The sequence below is a fragment of the Macaca fascicularis genome, chromosome 8 (assembly GCF_037993035.2).
Source record: "Macaca fascicularis isolate 582-1 chromosome 8, T2T-MFA8v1.1".
Classification (NCBI taxonomy): Eukaryota; Metazoa; Chordata; class Mammalia; order Primates; family Cercopithecidae; genus Macaca; species Macaca fascicularis.
Window position 1 is genome coordinate 125,013,765 of NC_088382.1, and position 18,739 is coordinate 125,032,503.

At 36.5% G+C, this 18,739-nt stretch overlaps 1 protein-coding gene across 10 annotated transcripts in view; it reads right to left on the bottom strand.

Annotated features, from left to right (window-relative positions):
- Nucleotides 1-11,467: 11,467 nt before the first annotated feature.
- TRPS1 (transcriptional repressor GATA binding 1) overlaps nt 11,468-18,739 on the bottom strand; it is a 264,667-nt gene continuing 257,395 nt past the window's right edge. For 6 of the 10 annotated variants that reach the window (XM_045399262.3, XM_073999321.1, XM_045399265.3 and 3 more), the window contains one exon: nt 14,582-18,025. In XM_045399262.3, coding sequence (XP_045255197.2) covers nt 16,964-18,025 — 1,062 coding nt within the window. In that variant the 3' untranslated portion in view covers nt 14,582-16,963. Of the gene's footprint in view, nt 18,026-18,739 lie in introns of all 10 variants that reach the window. The other 4 variants (XM_045399264.3, XM_045399263.3, XM_045399259.3 and 1 more) reach the window with 1 other exon arrangement.

Sequence of the window (18,739 nt, forward strand, 5' to 3'; positions counted from 1 at the left end):
ATTCAATTTTAAGTTCATAGTATTTGGTTATCTTCGATTTCTTTTCTTAATTGTTCTTTGGTAACTTATCTTCTACCACAATGAATTTTTAAATGAAGAGACTGATAGTTAAATATTCGTTGGAGAAAGTGGTGTGCACACCAGTACAATGTTGAAAGAAGTAGCAAGAGCAAATAGCCTTGTGTTGTTTCTGATCTTAGCGGTGAAAGACTTCAGTCTTATTTTACCATTAATTGTGATAAAAGCTAAGGGTTTTCCATAGATGCCTTTTATAAGGTTGATGAAGTTGCCTTCTCTTTCTAGGATTTGGAGTGTTTTTGTCATGAAGAAGTGATGAATATTGTCAAAAGCTTTTTGTGAATCTATTGAGATAATCACGTGAATTTTGCCCTTTATTCCATTGACGTTATTACGTTCACTCTGATATGGTTTGGCTGTGTCCCCACCCAAATCTCATCTTGAATTCCTATGTGTTATGGGCAGGACCCGGGAAGAAGTAATTGAATCATAGGGGCAGTTCTTTCTTGTGCTGTTCTTGTAATAGTGAATAAGTCTCATGAGATCTGATGGTTTTAAAAAGGGAAGTTTCCCTGCACAAGCTCTCTCTTTGCCTGCTATCATCCATGTAAGATGTGACTTGTTCCTCCTTGCCTTCCACCATGACTGTGAGGCCTCCCCAGCCACATGGAACTGTAACCATTAAACCTCTTCCTTTTGTAAATTGCACAGTCTCGGGTACGTCTTTATCAGCAGTGTGGAAACAGACTAATACATAATCAAATACATTGAGTGTATTACATTGATTCATTTCTGTATTTTGAACTACCACTGCATTTCTGAAATAAATCCTCCCTTGGTCATAGTTGCAAGAGACTCTTAACTGATCTGACTTCCTCCCATCTTGAATGCCATCTAGCTATCCTACTATTAGCAGTATCTTTGTAAAGTGAAAATATGAGCTAGTCACATTCTTTGCTTAAATGTCCTTCATTTCTCTTTACTGCCTTTGATATAAATCCCAAAGTCAGCATGGCGTTGGCTACTCCTTGATGTTACCTACCAGGATCTCCAGCCTGATGACCCACCACTTCCACCCTCCAAACACTATAAACTACATGTAATTCTTAATCTACACAACATTTGTTTCCATGTTCATACCTCTGCACATTTCCACCTAGAATGGTTTTTGCCATCTCTGTCCGGTGAACTCTTAGTGGTGTATCAAACCTGGTTTTAGTTGTATGCTCCTCCCAGAAGCTATTTTTGATATTCACTCCCCCAATATGGAAGAAATCCCTGTCCTAAGTACTTGTCAGTTCATTTGAGTCATAGTATTTATTGTGCCAAATTAAGATGATTTTTTTTTTTCTTTTTTGAGACGGAGTCTCACTCTGTTGCCCAGGCTGGAGTACAGTGGCTTGATCTTGGCTCACTGCAACCTCTGCCTCTGGAGTTCAAGTTATTCTCTTGCCTCAGCCTCCCCAGTAGCTGGGGTTACAGGCACCTGCCACCATGCCCGGCTAATTTTTGTATTTTTAGTAGAGATGAGGTTTCACCATGTTGGCCAAGTTTATTACAAACTCCTGATCTCAAATGATCCACCCGCCTCGGCCTCCCAAGTGCTGGGATTACAGGCATGAGCCACTGTGCCTGGCCTAAGATGATTTTTATATGTGGATGTTTCTGAAGGAGACTGAACTCCTTGTGGAAAGTATCATGTCCCAGCAATCTCTGTATTTCTGGTGCCTACCACAGGCCCAGACCATAAAATTTGTTGATGTTTACTACCTGAATGTATTAATATATATAATGGATGAATGATTATGCAGTTTAAAGATTTACAAAACCTCCATATATATCATCAATTTTATCACCTCCATGGGAATTCCCTGTAGCATTTACCACAATCCTAAGTGAGTAGTTGCGTGTAATATATTTAACATCAAATCTCCCATGAAGGGGATAGTGTTTTGTTCACCACTATATCCCCAGAACTTAGCATAGTGTCTTTATGAAGAAGCCCTCAATAAATACTTGTTGAATGTACAAATGAATAAATGACCTACAAATGAAAAATTCTAATCAAAATTTCCTATTAATATATGTCACACTTGAAGGAAGTAAAATCTTAACCAATATCTTTATAGCAGTTTTTCCTCCACAGATTACTTGGCCTCAGAAGAGTTGAGGTTTCAAAATCACTTAGTTTGACCTGAAACTGGAATAATCTAATTTCACATCATGCATTTGCTCTTCACATAGATAATGAATATAACTTACTTCATGTCCTGTTCTAAGATATTTGTCTAAGATAACTCTCAGTTGTATGCTATAGGTATAATTGTTGTGATATTCATTGCCACCTTGAATATTTCTGGTTGTTGTCTCTTTTGAGCATGGGGTAAGACTGCACTGCTTCACCTTAGTACCCATCTGGCCAATGAATTTCAGTATAAATGATGTGGTTCACTTCTGGATGAATACACTTAATTCAGTGAGACCTTCCTGGGCTCTTTCTCCTCCAGCACAGCAACTGGCAACATCCAGGTAGTGACTGCTGTGTCCATGTATGTCCTTGAGCAAGACTGAAATGAAGCTGATCCCCCAGCCGATCTGAGATGAGCATGTAGTGTTAGCAAGAAACATCCTCTGTTTTTTATAAAATTAAGATGTGAGGGTTTTTATTGCAGCAGAATCCAGATCCTCATGACAGATCAAATTATCATCCCCATTTAGATATGAGGACACTGAGGTAGATAGTAAGCAACTGAATTGCTTCTGTCATACTACCAGTGAGTAGTACAAGCAGGATTCCAGTCAGGCAATCTGCCCCTGGAATCTGCACGCTCTCCTCTCTGCTGCACAGTTCTACATTGACATTAGCCATCTTCTGGCAGCGACACTTTTCCTCCTGCACAGAGAAACACACAGCTGCATGCATTCAAAATGAGAAGTGGATAATAATATAAAGAACCTGTTTAATAGGGCCAAACCTCAGAGAACCATTTTTCTCTCCTGATTGAGTACTCTGTCATTTTAATGGGACAATCATAGTTTCACAAATCATTTAGTTAAGACAATTTCTGGGATAATTACCTTGTCAGTTAAATTTAAAAATATTGAAATTAAGGTTGAAGTTGGAAAATTATTCACAGGTTTTGCTTTCTCCTTGTTTTATAAAACCACCAATAATATCCAGAAATACATGAATACTCTGATACTGTAAACCTGAGATCAAATGAAGTATAATCAATTTTTCACAGTGGTTAAAAAGGCCCATGGAGAAAAGCATGTTTCAGCTAACTACAGAGTCAGAGACTTATTATTATGATATAAAGTGGGTTTAGTATATTTACCAAAGTAAATTATTCAATAAATTAGAAAAAAATCCTTGATATTTTTAAATGGCTCTTTTTGGTGCTTGTAACATTAATTCACGTGAAGTGTTTATAGTTAAATACTAAGCTTTTTACCATAGAAACAAATGGCAAGAAAGGACATTAAGCTGCTGGTGTCCTTACTTTCCCTGCAGTAGAGCAACATAACCTGTAAACCTTCAGGGAGAACCTAGGGCTGCATGGTCTGATGCAGTAGCCATTAGCTACACGACCTTATTTAATGTAAAGAAAATAAAAAAAACTAATTGCTCAGTCACATTCACTACATTTCAAGTGTGGCTCTCACATAGGGAGGTAGACTATTTCAATACTACGTGAGTGAAAAGATCGGCGTGTGCCAGGAAGTCCAGAGGAGGGGAATTTTCAGCACCCTGTTCAGGGAAATCATGTTAAGAGGTTATTTCTGATCTTAGCCTCAGCACTTCAGTAATGAGAAAGATAGGCAAATAGATGTGGGGAGGGCATTCAAATCAGAGGAAATGGTACAAGTAATGATACAGACTTGAGAAGTCCTTGATGTGTTTGTGAAATTAGAACCAGCTTAGTTTTGCCTGGGAGTAATGAGTGATGAAGCTGTCAAGGTCAATGGGGGCCAGTCGTTGAAGTCTTTCCTATGCAAAACCACTTGTGTTTTGTTCTGTAAACTAAGCAGGAAGCATGAAGGTCTTGATGTAGGTGAATAGCAAGGTCAGATTTGCATTTTATAAAGTTCACATGGCAGCGATGTAGAAGCTATTTCCAAGTCCGCCACGACCATGGGATGGCCATGGCCTAAAGAAAGATGCCTCAAATGGGGCAGAGCTAAGGGATGCAGAGAGTAGGTGGCAGATTAGAAAACTGCTTAGCAAGTAAAATGAGCAGGGCTTGTTCCAAGATTGGACACAGGGGTGAGAAAAAAGGAGACAGCTGGGAATGCTCCCTGGTTTTTATGAAGCACTAGTGTTACCTAGTGACATAATTTATTATAGGAGAAGATAAATAGTTTTCATGATATGGATAATCAACAATGTCTTTCAACAAACACAAATCAATTTTTGATGAAAGAAATAGAAAATTATATTTAAAAACTGACAAATAGCAAATTTTCCCAAAGGAATAAAACTTAAGGATTGTCTCTAAGTCATACTTTTTTTTTGTTGCCATATCCAGATTGTAGAGTAACTTCAGAAGGACTTTTCTTTAAAAAATATCCCTATGGTTTCAACAAGGAGAGGCATGTTATGGGATTTCTGTTGACTGTGAAGTAGCTAACCTGTAAGGCCCATGTCTTAGTCAATCTGTGCTGCTGTAACAAAATACTATAGACTGGGTGGCTGTGACAGACATCTATTTCTCATAGCTCTGGCAGGCGGGACGTCTAACATTAAGACACTGGTAGACTCAATGTCTGGTGAGGGCCTACTTCCTGGTTCATCAATGGTCATCTTTTCTTTGGGTCCTTCCATGGCGAAAGGGTTCAGGCATCTCTCTTGGGTCTCTTTTATATGAGCATATATCCCATTCATAGGGTCCCTGCCCTTATGACCTAATCACCTCCCAAGGACCCTAGCATCTAATACTATCTCTTTGGGGGTTAGAATTTCAACATATGAATTGTGAAGGGGAATTTTTGGACTTTAACAGTCCCTAAATAAATAAATAAAAAATAGACTTGGATTTGGCAGTTTCTATTTTAGTGGTATAGATTGTTCACCTATATTTCCAGCCCTCCATTAAATACAGCCAATCCTTGACCTTTCATGATTTAATCAGTAAGTATTTATTCAGTGGCTAATATGTTTAAAATAGTTTCAGTAAATATTAAGTTTTAAAAACAGAAAGCTACTCCTAGAGTTTCATTATCAAAATGATTTCCAAAAGTTATTCTTTCGTTAAAACCTCTTTTCATAGTAAACATTTTCAGAGTATTAACAAATGATTTCATTGAATTTAAAAAAATGTTTACTGAATATCCACTATTACTGGATACAGTGTTATAAATTAAGAACAAAGATGAAATGAACTCTGTCCTTATTGATTTTAAGCAATAAAGTCATTCTAATATATGTTTACCTCCTCTTCCCTTCCCTGCCCTCTTCTGGTGGATATAAAAATGTTTTCTGAAATAGACCAAAGGCAAGTTGTTGGAGAAGAAATTCATCTGCAAGTAGTATCTGTATCATCAGTAACTTATTTTAAAAATAATGAATTGTAGAGATAGATAATGGGTACGGGAGTTATTTTGTTGTAATTTCCTAAAAATAAATATAGTAAATATCCTTTGCCCAAAGTTGAATTTTTGGTACATTTCATTATGTTTTGAAAGAAAAGGAAGCTATAGTGATTCATAAATCTTGAATGAGAGCAGAAAAGCTTCTTCAAAATGGAAAAAAGACGTTTATGTTTCCCTATAAATGTACTTTGAATATCCTAGTTTTTAAATCTTCATTTTTTTCCTCATTCTGGCATTTCTTATAGCTGAGCATATGCAAGAAGTAGTGATAATTTTTGAATAATCTGGTAATTTTATTGTAGTTTTATTTCAGTTATGTCTGACAAAATTCATTCATTATTTTCTTCAAAATAGTACATTCATGTTGTTTTATATAATTGTCATTCACGACACTTAGCAGTTTACAGGAAGAAGTAACTTTCATTTTTAGAAGTGAAAGCTATGGAAAGTTGTAAAAAGGTTAATACTTTTTCAGATTCTTCTATATTTTATTAAGAAAAAAATCACCAAATTGGGAAATAAGGCAAATACAATGACTTCTTGACCTTTCAGTGTCATATTAAACATCATCTAAAACATTTTTTATCTTAGAATATACCTGTTATATTTTATATCTCTATAAAGTTATCTTGTAGAAAACTTTTCAGACACAAATGATCTTATGTCCATAGTAGAGGTAAACAGTTTCTATATAGCAATAAAAATAATTCAAAAGATTAGGATCATTATTTCCCAGTAGGATATAAACTATGTTGCGCCTAATTTAGCAATCTAATTTCTGTATTCTTTCTTTTTTGAATCTTTCCTTTTTTTTTTTTTTTTTTTGAACCAGCTTTGCCATGTTGCTTGCTTCCTCATAAGTGGGTTAATTACAACTTTTCCATGAGCTCACTTTCCTTGTGGGAATTATATTGTTCTTTTTTTTTTTTTTTTTTTTTGAGACGGAGTCTCGCTCTGTCGCCCAGGCTGGAGTGCAGTGGTGCGATCTCCGCTCACTGCAAGCTCTGCCTCCCGGGTTCACGCCATTCTCCTGACTCAGCCTACCGAGTAGCTGGGACTACAGGCACCCACCACCACGCAGGGCTAGTTTTTTTGCATTTTTGGTAGAGACGGGGTTTCACCATGTTAGACAGGATGGTCTCGATTTCCTGACCTTGTGATCCACCCGCCTCGGCCTCCCATAGTGCTGGGATTATAGGCATGAGTCACTGTGCCCGGCCTCCCAAATATTTTCATACTTAGTTCTCCAGTTCTTTCGTCCTGTTCTCTCTTAAATTTATTCTATCAGGCTCTCACACCCATTTCTCCACCAAAACTACTCTCATCAATATCACTATTGACCAGGGCCAGCTTCGTGGGCATGCAATACTCTCTCCTTAGTTTACCTTACCCTCTGTAGTTGCACAGGGGCATTCCTTACAATGGCCCTGAGTTTTGTTGAATGTCCTCTCACCATCTTGATATTCTTAATCCTTGAACAAAGGGACTTCAAATTTTCATTTTGCTATGGGCCACACAAATTATATAGCTCTCTTTTCATATCAATGACCTTCATGTTGCTAAAGCCAATGGCCAATCCACTACATGTATTTGCTATGGTTTGGATATTTGTCCCCTTCAAACCTCATGTTGAAATTTGATCCCCAAACATTGGTGGTGGGCCTGATGGGAAATGCTTGAATTATGGGGGTGGGTCCCTCATGAACAGATTAATGCTCTCCTTTGAGGGTGAGATCTTACTTCATTAATTCCTGCAAGAAGACGTTGTTAGAATGAGCCTGGCACCTGCCCCCTCTCTCTCTTGCTTTCTCTCTTGGCATGTTATCTCTGCACACATTGGGCTTCCCTTTGTCTTCTGCCATGAATGGAAGCAGGCTGAGTTCCTCACCAGAAGCTGAGCAGATGCCAGCACCATGCTTCTTGTACATCTTGTATAACTGTGAGCTAAATAAACCTCTTTGCTTTATAAATTACCCAGTCTCAGATATTCTTTTATGGAAACACAAAACAGACTAAGACAGCATCGTACTTATCAATAGCAGATTTTATAAGGTCAATTACTCCCTCCTTCTTGATATAGTTCTGTTTGCTTGGCTTCTAATATACTTTACTCCTTTTGCCATCTCAGAGACTCCCCTTTGGTTTTGTTGAGTCTCCTGGTTTCCCGGATTTACAAATTTGGACCCATTTTTCCTTCTATTCACTTTGCTGGATGATCTCAGCCAATCTCAGAGTTCTAAATGCCATCTATAAGCTAACGATTAACTCCCAACTCCCTCTTCAGCTCCAACAGTCTACTTGACCTTTCTATTTGGATCTTAAATGTAGCATGCCCAAAATGTAACTCCTTTTCTTTCCTACACCAAATCTGATCTACCAATACTCTTCCCCATTGTTTACGGCAGATATTCTTCCTGTTGCTCAGGCTAGAAATCTTGGAATAATTCTTGACCCTTCTGTTTCTTTCACACCCCGTATCCAGGCAATCTAGTTTGTTCTACCTTCAAAATGTTATCTGAAATTTAAATTACTTTCTGTACTTCTCATCTCTTACAGAGATTACTGAATTAGCCTCCTCCCTGGTCTCCTGGCTTCTATCCTTGTCTCCTCACATCTCATGATTTACTTTAAGCATAGTAGGGAATGGTCCCATTAAAACATAAATCACGTAACACTCCTGTGCTCAAACACTAAATTACTTCCCTACTTCGGACAGAATAAAAGCTATAGTCTTTAAAGTGGCCTACAGTGTTCTAAATGGTCTGACTTCTTCCCACCTTATCTCTGTGTGCATTTTAAAATACTTTTTCTTTCCTTTACCTGGCCATGCTGTATTGGTCTTCTTGGTATTCTTCCAATTTACTAGGTATACTCTTTCACCTTAGGGCCTGTTCTCTTTGTTCCCTCTTTTAAGTCTTGGCTCAAATGAAACTTGTTTAGCCTATTGAATATGGTTCCATCCACCCCACCTTGCCTTCATGCTACTTTGTTTTTTCACCAGGACACTTATCACTCTCTAACATGTAATGTTATTAATATATTTGCTTATTTTGTACATATGTTTATTGTCTGACTTTTTTCCATATAGCCAGGGGTTTAGGTCTGTTTTCTTTCATTGATCTATCCCAAATGTCTGGACTAGAGCCCAAAACATAGTAAATACTCAATTAAAATCTGCTAACCAAATGGATATTGTTTAATGAAGCCTGGGTTTATACTATATAGTATTACCAATGAATAACAAAATAACAGCAATGCTGATTTCACTAGAGGGAAAAATCATCAAGGTAATTGTAAAAATATATAGAAAATATACCATCACGATAACAATTCATGCTTTGCAAAATCACTGCCATATATATATATATATATATATATCCTTTTAAGGATACATCAATTACATTGAGTAGTACCTGCTCTATAGAAAGAAAATATCTAAGGAAATTTAAGCTCTGAAGAAAATAGTCAGTTCTATATTATATTAACTTTAAAAACTAGTGTGTAATCATGGTGATGGCAGGCTTTGCTTTCACATCAGAGGTGGTACATGTTCTGAGAAAAAGTCTGTGATGTATTCATGGGTTTTAGTTCATAAATATCCCTGGGAAACTGCTTACAGTTTAGTGCTTGTGTAGTTTTAACTTGGAAATTAACTTTCTATTTATGGAAATAACTTAAGCAATTTCTATTATATTTGTTAATGTTTACTGCTTGTTTTTATTAAGCAGTAAGTTGGGAGAAGAACCAGCTGTTGCTTCATGTAAGTATTTTATATAAATACTACATTTATGAAAGATGGTCTTAGGACTACTGACATCCTGAATATATTAGATAACAGTATTATAAAACTAGAAATAAGATTTCATTATAAAATTTCTTCTTTTGTATACAAATTGTTTTTTAATTCATTAATATGATCAACTCTGACATGAAAAACTCCTTCCTTCTATCTATTGTTCTATTTAGTTTTCTACCCCTGGTGTTTTCACTCTAAAATATGACTTGTAGAGGACTGTAAGGGCATCTTGGGCATTACCAAATATTAACTCCAGCTACTTTTAATAGTTTTTGACATTTCTTTGTTCATGAAAGGGTAAATTTGTTCATATCAGTATGTTTTAAAAACAGCACAACTGTACTTGGGGTTACAAAGATGAAAAACAGAAGTACAAAGTAATTTGCAGTATGAATATGCTGAAAAAACAGGGTTTATTTCTTTTCTGTGCCAATGTTCTTAGTCTTGAGCAAATCTTGCTCCGAAGGAATCAGACAAGTGCTACAGCTGTGATTCTGTTGGGCTTCCTGGTAGAGCTGGAGATAGACTGCAACCCAAGACAAAACCCAGAGGAAAAGCAACCAATCTCAGCCCTTTGCCTAATTTCCACCTTGCCAGTTATCAGAGTTCACTATTGTTCAAGCTCCAGGACTCATACCATAGCAATCTACTGGTGGAATTTATTTTGAACAAGTGTTTTGTTTGGCTTGCAGTATTTTTTTTAAAAAAGTAAGTAACATTGAAAACATAGGAGATTTCATATAAAATTCCCTTTGTCTAGTTTTTATTAAAAACTGAAAATCTGGCAAATGCAAGTTAAGCACTCTCCCTTGGCAATATGCTTAGAGCTGAAGAAAGACTACCTTTATACATGTGGAATGAGCTCTCCAGTTCCCATAGTCTCTACCCAGCTGGCTGCCTCCATGGAGGCCACTTGCCTACTCCTTTGTGTCCTTGTATGTTCCTTTTCTGGATCCTTGCTCTGTCCACACAGAGATGGGAGACCCAGAGGTGAGAGCACGGTGACAATGCTGACTCACTCACTTCTCTTCCCTCAAATACCGGTAAATAGCTGATGGCTATATATTCCTCCTCTAATGGGGTTCTGACAGTCCTGGGTGAGATCATGTGCATTCTTTATCTGAAGGGTGGTCCTTGACACAAGAATCAAGTTCTACATAAGGAAGTATATCACATTAAATGTTATTTTTACACTCTTATCTAGAGAACATTGCCTCCAGCTGCAAAACAAGGGCATTACCATTATGAAAGCCCATCAAAGACGCTCTGCTGTTTTCAAAACATGGAAAGAAAAAGGGAAAAAAGAAAAAACATAATAATTAGAAAGATTTGTTCCTTAATTTGGGCTCCCAAAAATGAGAAATGATTATATAATGAGGGGAGATACTAATTATTTTGAACTCTCCAAGCAAATCTTCTGAAGCAATCTATATACTTTATGTTCTTTTTCTATTTTTCCTTCTGGTTAAAAACACACAGGTGAGTCTTCCCAACGTCCTTTCCTATCTGGATCTCTTCTGCCTCATTTCTCTTTCAAAGTCATCTTTCAGGGAACTTGCTCTGATTAATTTGATTTTAACCAAACAAACAAGATATTTGATATATTAATTTAAACTTTTTGAGATGATTGATTAGAATCTTTGCATCATATCCACAAGTATACTGTATTCAAAGTTAAAACTTCATAAGCAGGAGTTTTTACATCTCGTAACATAATCATTACCCAATACTCAACACTCAATATTTGATACTCAGTGAATGTTTTTGAAATAAACACAATTTTTATTGTTAATCTTTCTGAAGAAACTAGTATATATCTTTTTACACAAAATCTATCAATAAGAGATTGATTGGTTAAAGAAAAAAAGCAAAGCAAAATGAAACAAGTTGAGAGAATCCAGGCTTTATCAATATAAGTAATAGTTCTTTAGAATGGTGATTTGATTTCACCATTTCAATTCAGCAGAGCCTGTATATATATATATGTTACAATGATCTGTATTTCCTATTGCTAGATGGATGAAAGTGAATCCATATAAACCATACCAACGCCGTTATGTGTAACTGGTGGTAAAACTTTATTATTCAAGTTTAGATGTAACAGACATCTTTGCTGCCTGAAGATTGTTTGCATAAGAAATACACCAAGAACATGTTTGTGAGTAGAAATGAACATGCACTATGAAAACAAAACAAAATAAAACGAAAAAATTTCATGTGTTGTAAGAACAGAACTATTATAGCCAACATTCTAATATTCAAATCAGGACTACAAATTGAATTCTTTTTCTTAGCAACATGAAATCATTTCATATGAAAGACATTTTCTGCTGGTGAATATTGCTGTAAGTTAATTTTACATTGGCATTTTGAGATGTTCCCCCCACATGCCTCCCCCGAAATTTTCCACGTGGTTGTCAAATAGTCCACCCTAAGGAATTTGGCATTTATTTGTGATATTTGCCTTATTGGTAGCCATTAAGAAACTATGGTTTTATCAGCCTAGTAACAGTTTTGCGTCTTCATAGTCAACACTATTGGCTGCCTAGTTGATATTTACAGCTCATCTTTAAGAAAAATGACCCCAACCTTTCCTGGCCTTCGGGAACTGACAGTTTAAATAACCCCCTTGGCCACATAATAATACTTGGCACTTCTATGGTGCCTTTCAACCAAGGATCTCAAAGTGCTTTACAAACAAGTACTACATTACCATTATTACTATTAATAATATTATTAATATATTTTTCAATTTTACAGCTGAGGAACCTGAGGCACAAAAAGAAAAAGTGATATGCTGCAGTTCATATGTTGAAAAAAAAAAAACCACCACCACCAGGGGAAAACCAGAATTGAGTTTTGGGACTCTATGGTCTAGAAGGACCATTTTCTCTGATAAAAGCTAAACATTATTTCCATGGTAAAGTTATTCCTGCTTTTCTCTGGTGTAGGACAGAGTGAAGCTTACAGCTCTCCCTTTCCTTTCAAGAGAACACATGATCGTACATTATCTAGTTTCTCACATGTGGATTACTCTTGAATTTCACATTTTCTTCATCCCTGACTTGACATACTTCTGCCCTAGCATATTGCAGAAGTTCTAATTACTGCAATTAACTAGGATGCTTTCTAAGCAACTGCACCACAACATGTGAGTTCACTGTCTATGAAACAGTATTGAAAAACCAAAAGGAGTGCTCTGCAAAGAAGCCATCCCTCTGTTCTTGGCCAAGTCTTTCTTTGGGAAAATAACACTGCCTTCCAAAGTCCCGATGGGCGTCCTTCTATCTTCTTCTCATTTGCAGTTGCCTGCTGATAGAATTCCACCTAACAGTACCTACCTTTGGTTAGAATATTTAGTTTGATACTCAGGTTGCATTTCAATTCCTCAATTTTCTCTTGTGCCTTGAACAGTCAGCAAGCTTTCACCTTACTGGCTCACCAAAGATGCCTTGATTTTTTTTTTTTTCTTTTTTTTGCCATGGCTCTCAACCCAAAGACAGTAGCTAAAGTTGCGCTCCTCTCAACTTAAGGCAAAAGGCTGGCATACAGCACAGAAGCAGACCACCAGTTTCTTTACTCCACATTTCCACCACTGGATGGCAGATATTCCCCCTCTAGAAATGCATTAATTTTATTTACTAAACAGGCAGCAGTTCACAGGTCTCAAGACTGGTCACTTTGTGATGTTTTGCAGCCACACAGCGGGAGGCTAATAATTATTTTAATAGCCATACTGAGACTCTTCAGTTTATTAAGAAAAATGTAATCCTCAGGCATTTAAAAATATATATACATTTAATATTTTTGGAGCTGTATTTGCATTGGATCATAATAGATTATGTGCACATGTGCAATTATAAACATAATGTGCTACCACAGGCTTCAACAAAGAGCTGTTAAAGAGACTTTTTCCCCTTCTCATTAATATTACCTTAGAAAAGAATCCCCATGCTTGTTTTCTAAAAATCTACCTTTACTAAAACAGAGCAGTTTAGAACAGAATATCACTATCTTAAAAGTTGATTAAAAAAAAATCTCAGTATGTCATGTAGAGAGAATTGGGCATACTCTTTTCCTTTTGAACTACAGAGTTATCACGGAGAGCTCTGACCTTTTCTCATATACTTGGAGTTATGTAGTGTCTCTCTCAATCCACAGCATTCTGAGGTGGGTTGGCTCTTTATGACTTTTCTGTCCCAAACAACAGAATGAATACAGAGGTGAGTGATGAGAGAAAGAGTGAGAATAGGAAGAGTGAGAACGCATGAGCTGGTCCTGGTCTAAAATTTGATCCAAAGCTCAATTTAGAACATACACAAATTTTCAGTTTTCAAATGGCATACAATTTTAGCTGGCACATCGTTTTCATCACAGGGGAAGCCTTTTCCAAGAGAGAAAATTCCTAAATCGTCATGAAATTCCTCATTAAAAAAAGGTTCCGTACCATAATAGTTTGTTTAAAATCACAATTTAAGATAAAATAATTCAGAAATCTTAAATTAAAAAAATAAATTTTATAATATATCTTGAGATGGAATAAAGGCTTTAATGAGTCAAAAAAATAAGGAGTGTTTAGTGTTATAATAAATTTTTGTCTCTTTTAAAAAAGCCCAACTTCTTCTCCACCAAAATATGTATAATAATGAAAGCAAAAATGAAAATAAAATTATCAATAATAAAGAAGTATGGAATAAGATCTATCGTGTCAATGCTATCCAAAAATATTCTACTAAAAAGTAGACTGACCATAAATATTCCAAGAATAGTGATATGTATTTTCCAATGCTAGTCATTACTACTATGTCTGTCTGAGAAAAAAAAAAATTGAATGAAAATAAAAAGGCATACATGCCAAAAATAAAGAACCTATTTGTGTCCGACACACTAGAGAAATTGCTTAATGAGTAGTTTTGCCCAAAAAGTAATACTTGCCATATTGCCCAAGTTAACCAAACTTCTGGTGTTTTGCTGATTTAAGCAGTCCACATAGATAATGTTGCTGAAGGATTGCCATGATGCATTTTGTTATTCTTTTTACTAAGAAAATTAAATATTGTTGTTTGGGGAATCTCCTCTCTTTTTTAGATCTTTAATTGTCACCTCTCAAGTCTGGCTATATATTTTGAGATGTATCCATCAAAATTCCTATGGAAGATAAATTACATCACATAATTTGAATGTCAAAGCTCCTCATTCCACTTCTTTATTTCAGTTTATGTGAATATTAGAGCTACGCGACAGGTGAGATCAGAATAAGGCCCATTAACAATGAAACTGAAGCAGAGGACTTAGTCCTGATTTCTGTCTCTTGCTTTCTCTTTTCTCTTTTTTTAATATGCAAACAAAAAAATGCAAGAATGAAAATGACAACACAACATCAGAAAGACATTTTTTTTAACTTCATTCGCTACAACAGTCACGAACTGGTTGAACTCTACCTGCCATCCAACTTTAAGAAACGAAGACCCGGCACTGTGAAAAAGAAACAAAACCCAAACAAAACAAAACGATACAAAGCAACTGCGAATTAATGTAAAAATGGAGTGCAAATGCGACTACAGAATGCAATAAAAACATCAGCGTTGCAGATTCCAGCAACACTTATCAAAATAATTTCTGAAATGTTTCATATGAAACATAGACAAAGCAATAAAAAGAGGATATATGTTTATCATCTTAAGCATAACAATGTGAGTTAAGAGCTTAAAAATTTAAAAAAAAAAGTACTTGGAATGAATAGTGCTACCCTTTTTTTCCTAAGTAGGCATAAAAATATTTTCATTTCCTTCTTGTTTTCCATACCATTATAGCAAGAACTTTCATTTGTTTCATGTTACCGTTTACAACTTTAATGCACACACACACACACAAAAGGATATCTACTGCAATAGAAATAGTTGCTTCATTACCTTGTTTGCTACATTTGCAAATGTAAACAGCTAGGCAGAGCCAGAACTGACTCTAATGCATGATGGAATATCTTTGTTGCATACGTACACTGTAGAAAATAATTATTCAATATGTCAGGCACCATTATTTGAAATGTAATACATTAATATTTACTAGAAAAATAAGTTTTTTTTTTCCTATTTGTTCTCCCAACTTCTTTAATGAAATAAGTTAATCTGACAGTGCATCCAGTAGCTTGTAATATCTTCTACATCTCCGTGGCAAAAAATAAACTACTGGCTGGGACAATATAATGCAAATTATTAAAGTCAGTCCTTGTACATACATCCTTGTAGCAAGCATTGAGGCTCGACTAACAGCACCTTTAACCAATTATTTAATGTTCAGTTATTTAGCCCTATTTCCCTGAGCAGTTATGCTGAGGAGCTTTCCCTTCATGGATAGTTTTTACAAAGCCTTAAGTATTAAAAGTTCTATGAGGACATACTCCTAAGAATCCTATTTAATGCTACTTAACTAAATCTGTATACATTTAATGAAGGGATTGACTAGTACATATACCAACTGTCAGTCTGTGGTAACGTAACCTTAGACGCTGCCTGACCACAAAGTTTGGAAATTATATTTAACCAAAAGAAAATAAATAAATACAGCAGGTTACCTTATGGAGAAATGCCATGTGTTCTAAACAGATTAAACCCATGGTCTGACATTTGTATCCATCTATGCTTTTGAATTGAGGGGATTCCTTTAGTTATAATGTGCCAAGTGAGATTAGTAACCAACAGGAGGCTTAGAAAAGCAAATCCATACTGGCTCATCACACACAAGAAAGAAATACCTGGCTAAAATGAAATTACTACGGAAGCATCGAGGACATTGTTTTTTAAAATGGGTACATGTGTGGACAAAATTAAATCTAAACCGCAAACAAAAGGACTACTGAGTATTTGAACATCTAAAGGACAAAAATATCAGAGAGGGTGTGCATGTGTATGTACAGGCAGGGCTGGCTAAAAACAGCGTGCCACCATCTGTCATGTTTCTTGCTGCACTCTAACCAAGCCTAACCACAGCTCGCATTTCTAGGTCAAAATCTGAAACATGGCCAATGAGAGAAGACTAAATTGAGAGGACGTCATTTTTCTTTCATTGCCCTGGACCTTCAATTTCTCCTCCTCTGCCTAAGGTTTCATGATACTTACAAATTTAGGCAACAATTTGTGGGTTTTGGAACAAATGGTCCAATGGCCAGTCCAATACTGCTTTAGTATAATAATATGGAAACCCTTTCAAATTCTAGACAGTTTTGGTCTCTTTCTTTATAAATACATTAATTCTAGTCTGGTGATACCTCTTATGGATTATTTCCCCAGTACGTATTAGCCAAGATGGTTTTGACTTAACAGGTTTTAAAAAGTGATTGTTTACCATCTTCCATTCTTTCTCATTGACCATTTATCTTACTTTTTAATCTTGGTAACCTACTCATCAAAAGAAAGAATAATAAAAGAAGGGAATTTCATGTTGGATAAGGCAGGCTCTATGAAGTATTTTTTTAATAGGTCTTCATAAGACATTACAAGCTATTGAATTCCCATCAAGAAAACCTATTTCTATTTAATTGTGCTAAGTGCTAAGGTTTTACTCTTTAGGTTTTCCATTTTTTTCCACTTGTGCATTGTTCCTATGCAGGCCCCTCTGGATATGTGTTGTGAAGTCATATTTGTCCGTGCAAAGATGCTGGCATATGCTGCACTGGAAAGGTCCACTGTCACCATGGCAACTCATATGCAAAGCATACATCACTTCATCCAGAAAGACAATGCCACAGTGCACACATTTTGTTGAAAGTTCATCTTGAGTACTTCTATCAACTTTCTCTGTTTTTACTACATTCAAGGGACCTTCATTTTTTACATTTGGTGGTGCCTTCGTTTTCTCCTTGGAGGCACCGTTTGCAGTTGGCCCAGGTCTGGAATGCTTGATCGCCAAATCTAGAGGAATGTCATTGTCTGATCCAACAGCTGAAAAATGAGGAGGCAGATTGAAGGTGGGATAAGGCACATAGTTTTGGCAAGGATTTGGTAGGCCAGGCACGTGACTCAAGTAGTGCGGATTCCCAGGAACGGAGAGCTTATATTTACTCCAGAACCGCAGCCAATCAGCTTCACTCTGGAAGTCATTATGTACAAAGGGAAGTCCAAAAAGTGGGTACTGGTACTTTTCAATAGGGCTGCCTGGTGGTGAATAATTTGGGTGTTTCGCAGGTCTCATGTACTTTTCTATAGGACTGCCTCTCTCAGAACTTCCTTTCCCTTCAGATACGGATGAACTATTTCCTGGATCTCCAGTACTTTCCTGAGGACTTTTTATCTGAATGTGCAAAGGTTGCATCCTTTTGTGAATATCCAGAGTTTGGCTGACCAGGACTGGCTGCTGAGCAGAATGGCTTTTAGTCAATGAACCCTGGGCTTCGTATTTACTTAGGCTGGGGAGCGGAATTTCTCTCTGGTGACTTTCAGTTAGATGATCTTCTGACCTCCTCTCTAACGGGCTTCCATTGACTTGCTCCTCACTGCTGCCCCTCTGCTGTTTGCTGAGCTGCTCAGCCTGAAGTGCCTCTGGGTTAAGGCGCTTTCTTGTTCTCCTCCTAATAATCTGCTCACCGTTGTTTTGTTTAATGATGTTTAAAGGCCTGGGAGTCTGCAGAGAACACATACAATACATAAAAGGAAAACATTAAAAAATACATTAAAATGCATTAAAAATTCCTCACAAATATAAACCATGCTTAAGTTCAAAGGCAGGGATAGGCTTTCTGCTGTAGATTTACTAAATCTCCTCCTTTTGCCCTAAGCAGGATCAGAGGAAGTAACCAAAGTGCACTATTTTACTCTAATTAAATCATGTCCATCTTTGCAGGGGGGACTGAAAACTTTAATCTACTTGAAAATAGCCTTTCCAAATGCAACAGATTTTGAGATTGCATCATTTAGTGATGAAACTGTGTAGAAAGTTACTTGAAGTGATGTGATTTTTCTGAAATATGTTTTTCAATTTTTGAGTTGTACACTAAAATGCCAGCATACAAGAGTAACACAGGCGATATATATTGATAACAGTGGAAAAATTACACATTGCTATAGACAGAATAAGTTTATATGTTGAAGCCCTAAACCACAGTGTGACTGTATCTGGAGACAGGGTCCTTAGTAGGAAATTAAAGTTAAATGAGGTTGTAAGGGTGGGGCCCTAATCCAAGGGGACTGTGGCCTTATGAGAAGAGGAAGAAAGAGAGATCTCTCTCCACTGTGTAAGGGCACAGATAGAAGGTGGCTTAGTAAGGAAGACAGCCCTCCTCAGAATCCAACTTTGCTGGAACCCGATCTCCAATTTCTAGTTTTCAGAATGTGAAAA